At 35.7% G+C, this 19,318-nt stretch overlaps 1 protein-coding gene across 3 annotated transcripts; it reads left to right on the top strand.

Moving 5' to 3' along the window:
* Positions 1–3,140: 3,140 nt before the first annotated feature.
* LOC130429615 (uncharacterized) lies at positions 3,141–18,886 on the top strand. Of its 3 annotated transcripts, XM_056758277.1 has the most exons (11): positions 3,153–3,262; positions 3,469–3,641; positions 7,568–7,790; positions 9,413–9,484; positions 9,856–9,986; positions 13,061–14,868; positions 15,905–16,249; positions 16,533–16,610; positions 16,705–16,836; positions 17,041–17,081; positions 17,328–18,886. In XM_056758277.1, the coding sequence occupies exons 6-11, from the start codon at positions 14,814–14,816 to the stop codon at positions 17,466–17,468; spliced, it is 792 nt and encodes a 263-aa protein (XP_056614255.1). In that variant the 5' UTR covers positions 3,153–3,262; positions 3,469–3,641; positions 7,568–7,790; positions 9,413–9,484; positions 9,856–9,986; positions 13,061–14,813; the 3' UTR covers positions 17,469–18,886. The 3 variants fall into 3 exon arrangements, with proteins under 3 accessions (XP_056614253.1, XP_056614254.1, XP_056614255.1); XM_056758275.1 differs by having other exon boundaries at positions 3,141–3,641; XM_056758276.1 differs by having other exon boundaries at positions 3,141–3,641; positions 6,150–7,790.
* The last annotated feature ends 432 nt before the right edge of the window (positions 18,887–19,318 follow it).

Below are 19,318 nucleotides of genomic sequence, written 5' to 3'. Positions count from 1 at the left end.
GTATGCTTTTAAAAATTGTCAATAATTTATTAGATATTGAAAGTGTGACAGTCTGTCAGTACTGTGATGGTACATTATTATAGAGATGTTTATAATTCTGGAGAAGTTGAAATTCCATCTTTAATACCATGGTGCTACAGTACATTTCAACCATAGTTGTATCTCTAGTAGTTTGTTTCAGCAAATATTTATTTTCATTGTGGTTGTTTATAGATCTATTTAGATTTATTTAAAAAAAAATCACATGTCAACTTCCGTTTTGTAATCTCTAGGGTCAGTGATTGACACAATACTGCCATCTAGTGCCCATGAATCTTATTTAAAATAAATAAATATAAAAACCCTAGAAAATTATAATAAAGAATGTTTCAGTTGTTTTGAAGACACACAAAAATATTTTAATATATTAGTTTGTGGTATATTCTAAGGACAGAGACAAAAAAAGATCTTGGTATGTAAAATGAACCAGTGTTTCTTTCGCCGCTAAGTTTATTACAAACATCACACATGGTCAATGTGCCACAAGCATCATCTACATTATAGTTTATTAGCAGGTGCTGTTATATATGCATCGTAAAATACGGACAAAATACAAGCAAAACGTTGAAAAAGTAAAGGCAGAGCCATTAAAGTATTGTAGAAAAAAAGCATTCTTGCATTCCATGAAAAGTAGATCTCCATACGTTTTAAATGTGCATTTAAATGACATTAAGTTTGCATGTTGCATGTATGCAAAAAATATTTTTTTGTAAGTTTCCAGTAATGGCGACATTTGCGCTTAATCAACCATTTTTACTGGTAACATGTTGATAAATCATAATATTGCAAATAACCCAGCACCAGTAACATTAATAAAGGATATGACTAAGATCGCATTGCCTCTCTGTACATTATCATATTGTAAATCACCTATGAGCACAGTGATCACTAAATATAAGTATATGTATTTTAAATAGCATGCACATAATATTGAAAAAAATTGTCTTATATTAAACAATCGACATTTTCTGACAATCCAAAATACTCAAAGACCATTGCACAGAGAAAAATTGCATGTATTATAGACTAATTCCATATATAATCTTCGTGTATTTAACGATTATTTTTACTATTCTTACTTAACTTTTCTTTATGTGAAACTTTGCAACAATGAATAAAGCGAAAAGAGCTTCATAAATAAAATCTAATTGAACTGAATTCGTCTATTTTAACACAAAGACTTGTTAAATGCTCGGAAGATCAATTATTACCTGAAGTTGGGAAAAGACAGAATGATGTGAAAGGTCAAAAACAATGTCTTTTAATTATTATCCAATAGCAGTTTAGTTTATGTAGTTTATAACTATAGTTTATAGTTTATATTATATTTATATTTCACGCACCTCTAGTGTGGACGTCTACTAAAATGGATCTCGTTGTGTTCTGTGTACAGGGTGTGGAACGGACTTGACCTTTTAATCATGTACTTTTTTTTGCTAAACACACTTGTATTCTTGTGTAGTGGTCTGAAATACAGAAGACAGAACAGTAATATGGAGAATCGGTGTTTTACCAGAAAGAAGCAAATGAACCGGTTCCCTTTTGTCCTCTGAGCTGAATTGAAGGATGACTCATCACACACGGTACTTTCCAAGTGATCGCAAGTTCTGTTGAGAATACCGAGAGGATGTTTGGTGTTTGATCGAGATCGAGATTTCATTTAATTTTAAGGAAGTTCAGACTCTCTCAGAGATCTTGTTCTTGTAAATTCTGTGAACAACAAGGTATAGGTAAAGAGCTTATTTTATTGCTGCTTCTCTACTGAATAGAAGAGAATAATTAGATTTTTTTTTTTTTCAAATTATTAAACACGTATAAGTAGAGTTCAAGAAAGTGATCACAAGTTCAACAAACAAAAAATAATATATAAAAAGGAACAATGTAATGTTTTTTGCACTATTTTCAGGGGCGTAGCAACATGGTGGCCCTTTTTATTCAGCTTGTGTCAATGTGTTATGGCTGTGCCACTGCTTTAAATGAAATTGACTTACATTTACATGTATGCATTTGGCAGACGCTTTTACCCAAAGTGACTAACATAATGTTATCCTATAAATCTATACATAGGTTTGTGCAATCCCCTGTGATCGAGCGCACAACCTTGCGTTGTGTTGCGTTTTGGGTCGAGGCTTTGAAGCGATCCAACACCCCTCACCACGGTGATATTAAATGGTCAATATGCGTTCATTTCTCTGAATAAACCTTGACTCTGATTCATTACAATGTTGTTTGTGGTAAAGAATGAGCCGTGTGGGAAGGTTTTTTTTCGATACCTGCTTTACTGGTTAGGGCTAACGCAATTGTAAAAGCCACTGAAAGGCGTATTTTAATTATGTTTTTAAACGTGCTGATTTTTTATCGGCAGAACAACACATCAGCTTGGTTTGATAAAATTAGAATTATATCATATTATGAATCGGTATTATTATTCTTTACGTTCTTCAATGAATATTTAGTTTGAAACACTTACATTGACACCATGGCGTTTATCAGAAATGTGCCATCACACAACTTACAAGGTTGTTTTAAAAATGTTACCCTGGACAACAAAACCAGTCTGAAGGGTCAATTTTTCAAAATTGATATTTTTACAACATATGAATTTTGAGGACATGAATTTTGGATCTTATTAAACGTCCTCTTTAGTTTCTGTACGTTTAGTTTCGATTGCAAAAAGAGGACATAACACGATTTGTAACGGCAGGGTAACTGTGATATTGCTCTAGTGTCTGTACATCGTGTGTGTTCATCGACTAAAATGCGTTTAAGGTACAGAGTGCGGTCATGGCGACATGACTGTAGAAGTATTCTGGAATATGATCTAGAGCGAAAAACTAGAAGAAGAAAAGAAGAAAGATAAATAATCGCAGTTAATCCACACACAAAAGAGTACTGAACAACACATCGCTCTTTATTCTGTGAGCTGACTCATCACACAGGCTTAGTTTATTCAGTCAGGAGGCGTGGACTTGGTTTGCTCTGGCAGGAGGCGTGACTTGGTTTGCTCTGGCAGGAGGCGTGACTTGGTTTGCTCTGCCAGGAGGCGTGGACTTGGTTTGCTCTTGCAGGGTATAAACTTGCACCAGTCTGAGCAGTGAACACACAGTTAGTGACGGGAATGTACTGGTGTTCGTCTGAATCTGTACTAGGATAGAACTTACGTCATGGAATATCCCCGTGTTACCGCGTTGTGTGCTTTGTCTATTGATTGGCGGTGTGGAAAGTAATGAAATCTTTTTGATAATATTTATGGCAGATGATTTGGTTTACTGTAGTGCGGACCTATTCCATTTTCATGTAATGTTATGCATTTTTTAGAAGCTTTTATCCACATCAAATTTTGATTATGTATTTGGTTTAAGCGTCTTTAATAAGTATCTGTGTTCCCTGAAAGAGGAAAGAGGTAAAATGGGTTTCGGTCCGTTCAAGGTACACGGTGTGGCCATGGCTTCCAAATATGTTGGCAAATCTTCTAGAGCGAAAAACTAGAAGTAGAAAAAGGCAACGTTGATAATCGCAGTTAATCCACAGTCAGAAGAGGATTGAACAACACATCGCTCTTTATTCTGTGAGCTGAACCGAGAAATGACTCCTCCCACAAGGTTTGTAACATGTTCATTTTCAAGAAATTGCTCATTCTGTTTTTACTGGTAAATGGTTTGAGATGTTGACTTTTTAAGGGAAGAAAAGCTAAAAAAGATAATGCCTAGAATTCATTTTCTTCCACTAATGCATTGTTTGACGATTCCTCTCAGCCATTCTTCGCCTACTACTGCTCTGAGTAGATTTACTGTAATCAACCATTTGTAATGGCGACATTGGTTTGTTGTCCTTCGTGGGCGTGGCTTATTTCGAGTTTTAGAAACGATGCAATCAAACCGGAAAATTCAAAGTGTTTTACTCATTGCTGAAGTGATCATTATAAATGATGTATCCGCGCACACCTTTCTTTTTGTTTAAATTCGTTTGCAATTGAAGTCTCAAATAATAAAACCGTAAAGATCCCCTCCCCCTCTCATATACAACTCCTCGCCACATGACGAAAAAAAGATGGAAGGTTCTTCAGTGACCAGTAGAGATCCGCGGCTAAGCTAAAATGTCACCCACATCCGCTTCTACAAATAAATTATCCATCCGCCCGCACGTATAATTTTCACAGATATAGATATCCGGACCCGATCGTCATTTAAATTACTCCGTAAATTGTCTAGCACTGTCTTTGTCTGTAAATACTTAAACGATGTAGCTCACACATGATCCTTGTTAAAACCACTTCGCAAAAACGCTCGCACACGGTACTTTTCTTTTCTACCTTTTTGTTTTGTTTTTAATTCTCCCTTTTTAAATTTCTCTCGGATCTGTTATGCCTCTATTTCTGCATAAGAAATAGACCGTCCTCTACTGCCGCCACGCGCGCATTTCTTTTAAATTACTGCAAATTAGCGCCTGAAAAATGCATTTAAAACACATGCAATGTTAACAACATTTCTCTAAAAATACGAATGTGATATTAATCTAGATGTATGTTTTATTACCCGACACGCGGATCATCCGCGGCGCCCGCGGATTTAACCGCCATCCGCGCATCACTAGTGGCCAGGCATTTTTAGCCCTCCCCTGCAGGCCATGCTTTTTTTCTAATTTCAGAAGCCATTTAACTTGGATTTGCGTCACGATACGGAATATAAATCAATCCCAACTTCCGTATCATGGTGAATTTAATTACTTTTGGTTTTGACAGGCACGAGTAGGACCCTGAACAGTGAAGCATATTCTTTTGGATTGTGTTGCATATTACAGGAAGTGGCAACAATTAGTTAAAGGCCTAAATTTGCTAGGAATTAATATCAATTATCTAAAATTATTATTAGGAAATGGGTCAAAACAATCTAGTATTCATGGAATATTATACAAATATTTGAAAGAATGAATAGAGTATAAATGGTGTACATTTTAATAGGATTTTGATAAGTATTTTTCCTCCAGTTGATTCCATTCAAATATTATACACACTCCATATCAGTAGGTGGCGATGATTTGCCCAAAACACAGGAAGTAAAGGCCGCCGTGATCTCGCTTTAATTATTCTGTTGATGCCTAGCCTAGACTTTCCGTTCTTTGGACACGATCTCCCTCATTTCGAATGACAGAATTAACGTTACGAAATATCAGCATGCTATCACGTTGCGTACCTTGGATATCGTTTATTTTCCTGGCAGGTAATTAACCTTTTTATTATATTTAATACAGACTATGTATCCGTTTACTTTAGTGCGGCCCTGTTCCATTCACATTAAACGTTACGGATTTGACAGACGCTTATGTTCATATCGACTCTTGGTTATGCATTTGGTTTATACGTGTTTTATTAGTATATTATACCGAAGTCTCTAGCGTCTGTCGCTAGACCATCCTTGAGGCGGGGGAGTGAGGTTTACACACTGCACAGCATTTCACTAGCTGGCCTCCGTCAAAGCCACCGGGATAGCAAGCTGGTGGCGGGTGAACATCGCGAGGCTCAGCGTCTCCAGTTTTAGCATTTATATAGGGTTTTTCTTTGGATGTCGATTTGAGCCTTTCCGAAAGTTTTATCAGCAACATTCAACTCGTCCCTGAGATCGCCAGAACACCCGATGCTACGCACCCCACACGGCCGGGCGGAAGTGCTCGCCGGTGGCGTCGAGATCGTAAACAATGGCGGTTAAAGCGCGCAGCGCTAAGAGCTAAGCTAAAGCTAACACCACATCGGCTCTCTTTACCCAACATTTTCCTTGCTAATATACGATCATTAGTGAACAAAATGGATGAGATTCGACCCCGCGTCATCAACAACAAAATACTTTTGAACTGCAATGTCATAATCTTCACGGAAACATGTTTACACAGCGCCATACCGGACAACGCTATTGAGCTAGCGGGCTACAACACACCGCGCGGATAGAACGGCAGAGTAATCCGGTAAAACAAGAGGTGAACTGTGCATTTATGTCAACAAAGCTTGGTGCACGAACTCTGTTATTGTCGGGAGACACTGCTCTGCTAACCTTGAGTTTCTCATGATTAAATGTTTTATCTGCCACGGGAATTCACTTCCACCATTATAATGACAGCTGATATTCCACCGGATGCTGATGCCAAACTTGCTATGAAAGAACTTCATGCAGCCATCAGTAAACAACAGACTGCTCACCCGGAGGCTGCATTTATTGTTGCGGGAGATTTTATTCACTCTAACTTAAAGACAGTGCTCCCTAAATTTCATCAGCATGTTTCCTGCCATACAAGAGGAAACAAAACTTTGGATCATGTCTAATACAAACATGGCTGAAGTTTACACCGCGACCCCCCTCCCCCACCTGGGTTAATCTGATCACCTTTCTTTGTTCCTCACCTCTGATTAATCGTGTGAAGCCATCAGTGAAGACCATCTGTGAAGAGAGGTGTGGCCTGCGGGGGCAGAGTTAACACTCCAGGAGAGGTTTCTACACACAGACTGGAGTATGTTTGCTTCTCAGGCCACCAGTGGCTCTCATACGGACATAGACAGCTATACCTCCTCTGTATTGGACTACATCAATACCACCATTGATAGTGTCACAACTCACAAGCAGATCACCACACACCTCAATCAGAAGCCATGGATGAACAAGGCCATGTGTTAGGGAATCCAGGCCATTAGTGATTACAAACCCAACCACACATGTATATCACAGACTCTCAATATACATTGCATTTTGTTCGTTGGGTTTTTGTTTGTTTGCTTTTTGAGTGATTCTGCTTCGCGCAGGTTTAAATGCAGTTTTATTTTTCAATTTTTTCCAACGTTGGTAATCTTCAATATTATATCAACAGAATATAATATTAGTGTGTTATATTTAATTATAATTATAAGCTTGATGTGAAATTGTGACTAAATAAAAATGTAACATTTGTCTTTATGAACTTAATTTAAATAAACAAATATTTGTTTTTTATGAGCTCAAATATGAAATTATTGAAAAACGGCCATTCCTAGTTTCCATGCGCAGTGTCACATGCACATCCAGAAACAAATCAACCTATTTTCGCATGTAGATTCATGCAATGATATGAATTTGCTCATATGCAATTAATAGAGTGCACATCTGAGAGCAGGACACGTTGTATGTTGCTACATATGTTAATTACTAAATACATCATTTTCTATATGATTATATAACCAATCACACAGATTCGTTTTAACAATGCTACTATGCTTTATTTAAACTTGGAAACCTTTTTATTCAGGCGAGGAAGCTGGCGTTTTGCATAGCATTTGTGCACCCTCATGCCATATGCCACCAGTAATCGATTAATTGATCGTAAATTTAAATGAAGATATATTATGGGAATTTGTCTAAATAGACATCCCTACTCCTGACTCAACCTAGCACTCTGGAAATAAATTCTGAATAGTCTGCAAAGATAATTTTGGGATTTCAGTAACATTGAGATACTTGTTCTGTCACTATAATCTGTCACTCTACACACTAATCTAACTCGCATACAGATACAAGATCAGATTCTGTGGATGTTTGGACCTCAAGAGTCTCGTATAGCTGACAATCATCGACTAAAACCAAACACATATGGTTCAGCTGGAATGAAGTTGGACAGTCAGACTGGATCTCTCACCATCACAAACATCAGATTCAAGGACTCGGGACTTTATAAACTAGAGATCATCAACAGCAAGGAAACGGCAGTAAGGAGATTCAATGTGACCGTCTATGGTGAGTAAATAAAATGTCTTGTCGTCTGTTAATGGTCATTGATTACATTTTAATTAGAAATAAAACAGAATAGACATGTGCTTATGACAGCATATTATCATTAATATTATTTAACTATAAATTAGGCTCAATTTATAAAAACAGACCTTTTCAAAGTGCAACTTAAAAAGGGTGCATAGGGCTAGCCTATAGTCTGTACAAGTGTTGGGCTGTTGTAGAACTACTGGGACGCTTTAATGAATCGGCAAGTAGTGCTGCCTTATTTTTTGGTCGACATGTTTCGTCTGAGGACAAGCAATATGTTCACTTTGTCTGGTTTCAGTGAGGCTCTTAAGTAGGGAAGTGCATGAATCTTAAAATATTGGATTCGCAATAACTATTCGAAAATTAAAAATGCTCTTCGAATATTCATATTTTTCATAAGAATAACAGGGCTACGTTACCTCTACAGAAGAGCCTAGAGTTGTCACGTCTTAATGGATGCTTCTTTAATTGTTCTGTAATGATTTGTAATATAATGAAAATGTAAAAAAATCATTTGTTTGTGTTCCTAAATCTTTGTTCACACAAGCTAGTTTAAATATTTTAAACTTAAAGTTAAAAAACGGAAGGCCGGATCGTGTGTTATGCTCTATTTACATCACCATATTAAAATGTTTAAAAACTGGTTAACCACAGAATTCGTTAACATTACTTGCATAAGGTATAAAAAAACAACGTTATATTAAATGATTAATAAAAATCCATTTGTCACCACAACTTCGGAACTGTTGTTTTTTGTAAATTCATTTGTGCTTTAAAAATATATTAAATAATGCTAATTTCTACAACTTTAAACATGAAAATGTACATTTCACTGCTACTAATGTTAATGAATTTGGCCTTTGCATAATACTGTAGTCTGTAAATAAATTTGCACGGATGCTTTTTTCTTTGTTTTAAAACGCATTGTGATTCCTTAGTTACCTTAGTTGAAATAAAAATCTTATTGATTAATGCAATGCAAAGCTATGAAGACAGTAATTTATGATAAATAATAATTATTGTGTTTGTAGTTCATATCACACACACCATATGCACTCCTGTAACTTTAACCAGCAAATAAATAAAATACTGAAGCGTATGATGAACGACAGAAAAAATACTTTTTCGACTCACTTTAGGTTACTCAGAACAAAGAGCAATGTAAAACACATCCTTGCCCTTCTGAACTAAAACTGCTCATCTTTTTTTCGGGGATCCAAACTACAATAACCTCTGTACTTGTAGCGGCGCAGGGAAAAGCCCTAAGTGCATCAAATCAACATTAGGTACCACTTTCTGTGCACTACAATACAAAAAAGTACTGTGATGACCTCAACACTGCGGTCAGCATCTCATTACTGCTGTGATACGGTTATCGTCACAGCCCTATATGTGCTTCTCAGTCATATAGGGATTTCAAAACACGGCACAGTGTCAGTCTGAACACAGTATTAAACAGGAGGTCAAGGTTTTGTTGCTTAACATCTGTTGAGATGCTTTATGCACCATTTGCAAGTATATTCTGACAACATAAGTGAATTCTTAATTAGCGATATACATCTTTACAGTGAGGCTACGTTTTCTTTAATGTTTTTCAGAGCGTTTGCCCGTTCCCATCACAAACGAACCTCAACTACCCAACACCACTCTTCTCTGTCAGACGTGTTCAGGTATGTAAACATTATATTAATGTTTCTTAACGCATGATAGTAATGATGTTTAGGAATTGTCACACAAGCAAACGTGATGTTGTATCAAATATCAGCAGAGATGTTTATCAGATTATTGTCAGTTTACTAAGATATTCTGCTCATCTGACAATATCTGTGGTAAAGCTTTTCAAATTTAAAGATGGTTTTGCAAGAAGTTGGTTCTGTTGTTTGGACCGTTTGAAATCTGATTTTCTGTTCAAATAAAATGTTTGGACAAATAAACTTGAACATTATGATCAAATTAAGATCACAATGTTGTAGGTATCCAACATATGTATGGAAATGTTTGTGTAATAAAAAAATCCCAAATCTGCTTGTTCCATGTCTAGATGCGACTGCCAGCAACCGTTCACATGTCTTTGCCATCATAGCAGCAGTGGTGGTGGTGGTGTTGGTGGTTTTAATCACGAGTGTTATAGCAGTCAAACACTGTTGGACCACTAGACACCCAGACAGAGATGTAAGTATTACAGCTAATACAACAAATCCTGCTCCGTAAATCACTGGAGACATTTTGATTACTTTATTGATGGCTGTATTTGCTTTTACTTGTTCGTGAAGGTTACATGAGGTTTGCTTCTTTTAAACATCCTGAGCACCCTAACACAGTCAAGAAATAAATACAAATCTATTACTGCCAGGGACAACTTGCAAAAGATTAATTTAAATAATGACAACAATGTGAGAAAATGATTTCATGAACAAACAGAACATTTATGAGAATTAAATGCCAAAGCCATAAAACAGACAATTAATCCTCGAAGCCCCCAAACAGACAATTAACCGTTATAATCGCCATGATTTATTAGACAATAAACCGTTATAATCGCCATGATTTATTAGACAATAAACCGTTATAATCGCCATGATTTATTAGACAATAAACCGTTATAATCGCCATGATTTATTAGACAATAAACCGTTATAATCGCCATGATTTATTAGACAATAAACTGTTATAATCGCCATGATTTATTAGACAATAAACCGTTATAATCGCCATGATTTATTAGACAATAAACCGTTATAATCGCCATGATTTATTAGACAATAAACCGTTATAATCGCCATGATTTATTAGACAATAAACCGTTATAATCGCCATGATTTATTAGACAATAAATTGTTATAATCGCCATGATTTATTAGACAATAAACCGTTATAATCGCCATGATTTATTAGACAATTAACCGTTAGCCAAATTTCATTATCGTGACTGCACTAGTCATGCAATAAATCTGACATATGCAACCAGTTAACAGATCAAATATTCACATATGCTTGGCTGTGCGCTCCCAGATAAATGTTAGTTCTAAAGCTACCAACAGTTTAATGTTTTACAGTTAGCAAATTACTCGTAATTGTATCCTAATTAAGTAACTTGGTGTTTGGTAACAAACAGCCTTCTGTGCATCTATAACACTAACTCAATGACAAATAAGTAATTCATAAGAACTGATGGTACCTTAATTCATAGCAACTAGTTTCTCATTAATTAACCATTTGATTGTTAATCATAATTAATAATAAACATATAATAATATATTACGTGACAAGCAATGGTGATGCGCAAAATCATGCTCCTAATAAACAGCTACTTGAAATAAGGTACAATATTCAACAAGCATGCAGTATTTATTAAGCAAATATTAATGTATAAATCATTGGGAGCTGAAAACAAACATTGTAGCTTAAAAAATCTAAATGTAGTCAGAAAATAATCAAGAAGTGTCAACAGAACTTCTCAATGAATATTAATCCAATTCCAACAATACAACAGAGCAGGTATTCCAAAAAATTTCACAAAGGTCTAACAGAAACAGTTGTGTGTAAATGTGGGGGCTCGTATGTATCTGTGTCTTGGAGGCTCAGAGAAAAGCAGCTGCTCCACTCAAATTTACTACCATTCCAAAAAATATAGTGGCATTAAAGTGTAATGTTGTACAACACTGAAATGCATTTTTATTTTTTTCCATGCACAGCCCACCAACATAACATAGGCTTAGAGAGAAGCAGGCTAACATGGGGCTGCTGCTCGATATAATAGAATTAAGCCTAGACTACTAACACAAAGACCGAAATTTAACATAAACTCTTTAAATGGGTCATTTGACGCGGCTAAAACAAATATTATTGTTTGCTTTAGGTGTACACATGATTTAAGGTTAAAAACGCTGTATTTTAAACATACCGCGCATGTTGGTATCTCCTCTTTGCTCCGCCTCTCAGAAACGTGCTGATATTTTAGAAACCTCATTGCTCTTAAAAGTGAGGTGTGCTATGATTGGCCAGTTCACTAGTGCGTAGTGATTGGTTGAATACTGCAGGGAAATGTCACACCTCCTTACCATTTTCGTAACATCAGGGTTCCAAAACGAAACGCACATCGTCTCCGCGACATGGCTGCGCCGGTACAATGAGATTCACAAGTGGATGAAAGAGGCACATACCCATTTACACCCGCTGCTGTAATCTGTCAATTTTTTTCCACTTTTGACCACTTCTGTCCTGATCTCCTCAAGAAATATCTGAAAAAGCATTTCACCTGGCTTCGTGAATGTACTGAATGTTCAGATATTTCATTCGAATACACAAAATAAGTGCATGCAATGTACAAATGAGCACGACTGAAGATGACAGAATAAAACATGCAGAGAGCAGTGGTTTTATTTCTGCTTTGACAGATGTGAGAGCCCCGAACACTGTGTGCATGTGTTAAATTGAATGGTGAAAAAACTAATTTCACCAAAATCACACGTTTTTCGTCTTTAAATCAAACTTTTAGGTCTTTAGCCGACATAGTTTCAATCCTGTCTGGCTAGCCCGCTTGTTTACTCATGATGTCCGTATGTGGAGAGTATTGTGGCTGTTCATTAAACGCCGCAAAACAAAAGTTCACAGAAACAAGCTGATGTCTAACTAAAGCAGCGCATGTAACACCGCAACGCTACTCTCCTATTGCAACACTCCCTCTTCTTGCCAGGGACAAAAATGTATAAATTGTTAACATCTAAATTCATATAAAATTCAATAAAATCTGCACTATATTGTTACAGTCAAGCATTTTTAAATACAGTTTTATTTTTAAACCCCATGAAGAGGGGATATCCATCACTCACATCAACATCTATGTGGTAAGATGCCATACTTATGTTTGTCAATATATTTAATTCCAAATTATCAAGACTTTTATAATATAATGAACAAGCCCAATAATAACAGCATTGTACAAAAATGTTGAAAACCTTGTTATGTTATTCATTTTGTTAAAAAGTCTGCAAAAAAGTAAATGGACCAACATGGTTGATTCATTATCCATGAAATGGGTCCTATAGTGATTTTTTTTGTCTTTGAATGATGTTTAAATAAGTGATAATCCACGATGAGCTGTGAACCGTTCCAACCACACTGCTCGAAGCTTATAAAATGAACATTCATTAGTATTATACATTACCACTATATTTACATTAAGACATTTACATTAAAACTCTCATTACTCTCAGGTTTTTAAATGATTCTTTTTTTTCTTACAGAGACCCAACAGGGATGAAGTTTCTGTACCACTAGCAGTTGCCAATGGAGTCCAGCACCCTCCATGCTAGGATGAAGGCATGTGTCTTTCAAGCAGATCAAGATGCTGACTGCTTCTCTAGTTATTACTGTTTTTTACAAATGTTAGTGTTTCACATCTGTCACCTGAAATGGCACTTAACACTTTGGCACTTTTTGATGTTACTGAGATTGACAAACAATATTTCTTAAAAAGTCTTCATGCCCAAGTGGAGTATGTCAAGAAACAATGGCCCCCCGTTTTATCATATTTTGAGAAAGTAAAATAGGCCAAAATACATCAGCACATCTTTTTAATACTTGCATATTTTTTATCTTTTTAACTTTAGATAATGTATTATTAGGGATAAAAATAATAATTATGTGAGAAGAAATACCTCAACTTCATACGTGAAGAAAAGTTTACCTCACTACGCTGATCAAAACAAAAAGCTCAAGATGTTTGTCCCTGATTGTGCTAATTTGTATTTTCTGGAAAATGTTACGTTATGTGTATTATTTTCTTTCTCAATTTTTTTGTATTTATAATAGCAGTATGTGTTTAATGTATCCGTATGTCTTGTGTTTGCATGTTTTGTTATGTAAAGGCCGTTTGGCTTACCCGAACTTTTGGGCCCCGGGACAAAAAAATCTAATTGGGCCCCCTCTGCACAGCTGTTGTTACTAAATCTCTAGGACCTAACTGTCCAATCAAAAGCTTTACATTACTCTCATTAAAGGCTTGCTACTGTCTTGCTTCTTTTAGTTCAATACTAGCACAATATTTACTGCTGTTGATTTTTTTTACATGCATGCAAGTCTATTATGCAGTTCACTGTTTGATGCAATATTAAAAGAGACCATAAAAAATATTTTACATTCTCAATGTATTTTTATTGTAAAATTTGACAAAATGTAAGATTCTCTTCACAAAATTATTATTAATCATTATTTTAACTATTAATGAAAGATTAAAAAAAAGAAAAACCAACAAACTTAAATATTTACTTTTCAATCAAAATAAATGAACCCTCCTCTCCAAATAATGGAAAAAGCTGATTTTTTACTAAGCTGCACATATATGCCAACAAGAAAATAAAGTGGACATGTAAAATTGAATTTCCACACCAGGGTTATTATAGTGCTAAACGTTTCCCTGCGCTGACTAAATGGTGATTAAATGCAGGCTAACACTAGTCTGATTTAACGTAACTAGGTAAAACTTTGGTTACTGTCGTTCTGGTACTGACTTTGCCTAACACCGTCACTGATCAAGGAGGACCAAACCATTTCATGCAGATACAGGGGGGTGATCGGTCAATATGGATGTTTACTTTTAGGTCAATGGGGATTTTTAACTTTTGCTGCCAAAAACAAAGAGATGATTTATTTTATTATTTAAAAAAAATATATACTGAATGATGATGGTTTGATAACTTTATATTCGTTTTTATCTATTTTTGGGGCTCCTATAAGTCATGGGCCCTTGGAATTGTCCTAACGTTTCCTCTATACGGTGGCCCTCCCCTAGTGTATATCACGCTGCCATGGCCAATCACAGTGCCGTTGCCGCTTCAGTCTCCACCCAGGCTTCGACTTCATATTGTAGTGTCACGGAGGATTTTAAGCGTTTCCAACAGAAACACGCCCACTCAGAGAATCTGGGGAAAGACGTTTTTTCATACAAAAAATCTGCCAAGATACGTGGAGTTGCAGTCACTCTTACATTTTCGAGATATGATGATGTCACTATTACCACTATGTGTCATGCTCTTACAAATCATTATACAAGGTAAGAAAACTTTTTTTTGTGATTCACATACGATGCCGTTTACCAGAGTTGATCTAAACTGCTCATTCTTAAAACTGCTGAAACATCGAACGCGTAATTTCTCTAAATTAACAGTCGATAAAGCAGAACAGTTCATCTGACATGGAAACACAATGATGATATTTAGAACTGCAATGGTTGTTATTTATTATGTTTTATATTTTCACGCGCTGTTATTATCTTATTTCACTGTTAACCGCACTTACACAACTCCTTAAATATGGTGTAAGTTTTAGTTTAATAAATGGTCAACGTTGACGCTATTATTTCAAGCATACGGAAGGTTTGACGAGATGCCGCCAACATTTTACCTATGGGTGCGTGGTTTCAATAACAAATCCGACTCGATCTGTTCCGCGCATGCTCGAAATGAACTCAAGGGATCGGTTGTCCTCTCGCAGAAGTTATTTGCATTGCGCAGCCAGCATCAGCAGTGCGCTCGTTTCTTTTTGGCACAATTTTCGTGTATGCCTCACCGAGAGTTAGTCATTTGATTGGAGAAAGCTGTCCATAGCATTCCAACCTTTAGACTCACGAGTCTATAACAAAATAGAAAAAAATACTATTCAATTGTACTAAAACACTAAAGTATAAGAAGTAATTAAGGATAGAAATTCAATTGTTGGATGCAGGTATAGCAAAGTGTACCCTATTTTAAGATTAAGAGTTGCACTCTGTTTTCCAATTAACCATTGTTACTCATTAAACATAGTTTAATAATAATTTGTTATACATTAGATTGCAATTAATGCAAATCTAAAGAAACCTAGAAAAACACATGCTGACAGAATACGGAAAAAGCCAGGGTCTCTGGAAAGTTCTTCAGGTTCCATGCGGTCAGGTGAGCAGTATGATGATGTGTGATGAATATCTTCCACAGGTGAGACTATGCTGCATTTGAAAAGGAGACGTGTTGAGTCTTAAACAAGATGCTCATCCCCTCAAACAACAAGAGCTGCATATTAACTTTGGAAAACACTTTCTAACTGTGTTTCAGGTGTGTTTGCTGCTGATACAGATGAAGTGAAGACGATCACAGTGATGGAGGGAGATTCAGTCACTCTACACACCAATCTTACTCAAATACAGAGAGACGATCACATACTGTGGAGGTTAAAAAATAACAATGGTGTCACTCTTTTAGCTGAAGTATATAAGCGTTACAATGTAAACCGTATATACGATGATATTGATAGTGGAAGATTAAGAGACAGACTGAACCTGGACAATCAGACTGGATCTCTCACCATCACAAACATCAGTACCGCATACTCTACACTCTATACACTTGAGATGATCAACAGCGATGGAACCTTATACTCAAAGTTCAGTGTAATTGTCTGTGAGTACAGTGAATACGTTTTGCAACGTTTTAAGATTCATTGATATTAGTTTTTAATGAGAAATAGTGCAAGAAAGACATTTTTCCACTTACACAAATTAAGTTTCTCAGAACATAGCACTTGATGTCATCATAGTAGGATAATACACTTGTTGGCCTTACTGATGGCCTTTTAAACATGTTCCCTGCTTGGGATGTTTATTTTAATTTTATTTGTATATTTTGTTTGTTTGTTTTTTATTAACATTTTTGTTAATATTGTAATTTTTTTTATGTTTTCTAGCACGTCTGCCTGTTCCTTTCATCAGCAGAAACGCTTCAAACTGTTCTTCACCATCAAAAAGATCTTCAGTCTCAAAATGTGTGTTGTTGTGTTTAATGTGAGACAAGTACCTTACTAAACAAAACTAGATTTGTATTTACTGACACAAATCTTCTTGTTCCATGATGTATAGGTGGGCCTGTAATTGGTGAAGACCACACAGCAGTGATCGTCATCGTAGCAGCGTTTGCGGTCATGGTTCTAGTAGCAGTAGCTGTCATAGCTGTTATTGCCTTTAAGCGCCATAAACAAGCAGGACAGGACGGTGAGTGATACAGTAAAGATGCCAAATAATGCTTGTGATACCTGTAAGAGTTTTGTGTGTTAAAACACTTGAACTACCCATAGAAGACTGTGATTAATCTGACATGCGTTTCATTTGATTTAAGTTTAACTAACTCTGTACTGAACCCCTGAACTGAAAAAACCAGAAGGAAAAAAATTTGTGTTTCTACTTTTTTATTTACAGTTCAAGAAAAGGAGATGAAACTTATGAACAACAATGATATGGTAAGCCACTGTAATAATGTGTTTAAGTTGAATGGCAAGGAAACACAACCTGCACAATACAGATAGTATATTATAAAACAGATGATGTAACAAGATTTCTAATATATTCCGCCAAATGAGGTAAATAGGCAGCGGATCCTTTTATTAAGTGTTTATCACATCTATACATTATGCTTTATATTAAAATAATACACATTTACATACTTTCTTGTTCCTCTTTGTGACTGGTTTTGTGTTTTCTTACAGTCACGTGATGGCGATGAGGTTTCTGTGCTACTAGCAGCTTCAAATGGAGTTTCACATGAGAGCAATGTTCCTGTATCTTCACTGGTAGAACAATGCGCTGGCAACCTTAAGGGCCTAGAAGACACGCGTGCTGAAACATGACATGTATAGGCAAAATACACTTTAAGCCTAAACACCAGTGCTGTCCATAATCTTTGGGATTGAGACATTTTTCTGTGAAGCACAATTTTTTTAGCTATACATAATGTCCCTGAATTCACCCACCAGATCTATAAGTGGACCAGTTGGATCACAGCTTTGGTGAAATTGAAACACTGAAACTTTTTTTAAGTGTAATGAGAGATTGTTATCATTTGCTGCTTTAAAACTATTTTTCAAACTGATGACAAATAATCAAATACCTGAGAAAACAGGGAGGGTGTCAGGGGAGGTAAAGAATCCATACTAGAGAACAATACAAGGTCAAAACACAGAATAAAACCAGAATTCACTAATACCTCTAAGAAATGTCCAGTTTGGCAAAACATGATCAACAAAGAGGAAGAGAGATAAGTTTATAAAAAGCTGAGGGGAGATGAATGAGGTGTAGCAACAATTAGCCTTGAACAGAATTGTGGGAAATGTAGTCCACAGCAGGAGTTAATACTCCGGGTAAGAGATCTGCTGGTGATCGAGGGATGTCTCAGGCACAGTATTTATAAAAGAGCTCAGGGTTTTAAAGCAATTTTATGAACTTTTGTTATTTTTATAAATATTTTTATTGTATTTTACAAAATGTTTTTATCGTTAATGTGATTTAATAATGGTCTTGAACACGTGTGCTTATGATGGTGACTCTTCTAACTTATTCATGGAATGCTCAAATGTAGGCTACAGGATGACTCGTTATCATTGTAGTCTCTAGGGTCAGTGATTGACACAATACTGCCATCTAGTGCCTATGAATCTTATTAAAAAAGAGGTGCGAAAACCCAAGAAAATTATAATAAAGCATTTTCAGTTTTTTTTAAGACATACAAAAATATTTGTAATATACAACTTTGTGGTCTATTCTAAGGACAGAAAATGATCTTGGTATGTAAAATGAACCAGTGTTTCTTTCTCCGCTAAGTTTACTACAAACAATCACGCATGCTCAATGTGCCACATGCATCTTTTTACATTATAGTTTATTAGGTGCTGTTATATATGCATCTTAAAATACGGACAATTGGCAAACAAAAGCTACAAGCAGAACGTTAAAAAAGTAAAGGCAGAGGCATTACAGTATTGTAGAAAAAAAGCATTGTTGCATTCCATGAAAAGTAGGTAGTAGTAACAAAACTAAGTGGTAACCTTGACTTCCCCATTCGATAGCCATTTTATATTTCGTTTTAAATGTGCCTTTAAATGACATCATGTTTGTATGTTATGATATTGCAAAACATATTTTTTTGTAAGTTTCCAGTAATGGCGACATTTGCGCTTAATCAACCATTTTTACTGATAACATGTTGATAAAAATCATAATATTGTAAATAACCCAGCATCAGTAACATTAATAAAGGATATGAATAAGATCGCATTGACTCTCTTCACATTATCATATTGTAAATTACCTATGAGCACAGTGATCACTAAATGTAAGTATATATATTTTAAATAGTATGCACATTGAAAAAAATAGTCTTAAATTAAACAATCGACAGTTTCTGACAATCCAAAATACTCAACGACCATTGCACAGAGAAAAATTGCATGTCTTATAGACTAATTCCATATGATCTTAGTGTATTTATCGATTATTTTTACTATTATCACTTAACTTTTCTTTATGTGAAACTTTGCAACACTGTAAAAAGCGCTTTATAAATGAAATCTATTTGAACTGAATTGTCTATTTTAACACAAGGACTTTTTAAGGGCTCGGAAGATCAATAATTACTTGAAGTTGGGAAAAGACAGAATGATGTGAGAACAAAGGTCACAAACTATGTATTTTTATTAACGGA

This window comes from Triplophysa dalaica, chromosome 10, assembly GCF_015846415.1.
Source record: "Triplophysa dalaica isolate WHDGS20190420 chromosome 10, ASM1584641v1, whole genome shotgun sequence".
Lineage (NCBI taxonomy): Eukaryota > Metazoa > Chordata > Actinopteri > Cypriniformes > Nemacheilidae > Triplophysa > Triplophysa dalaica.
This window is presented reverse-complemented; position numbering and strand designations above follow the sequence as displayed.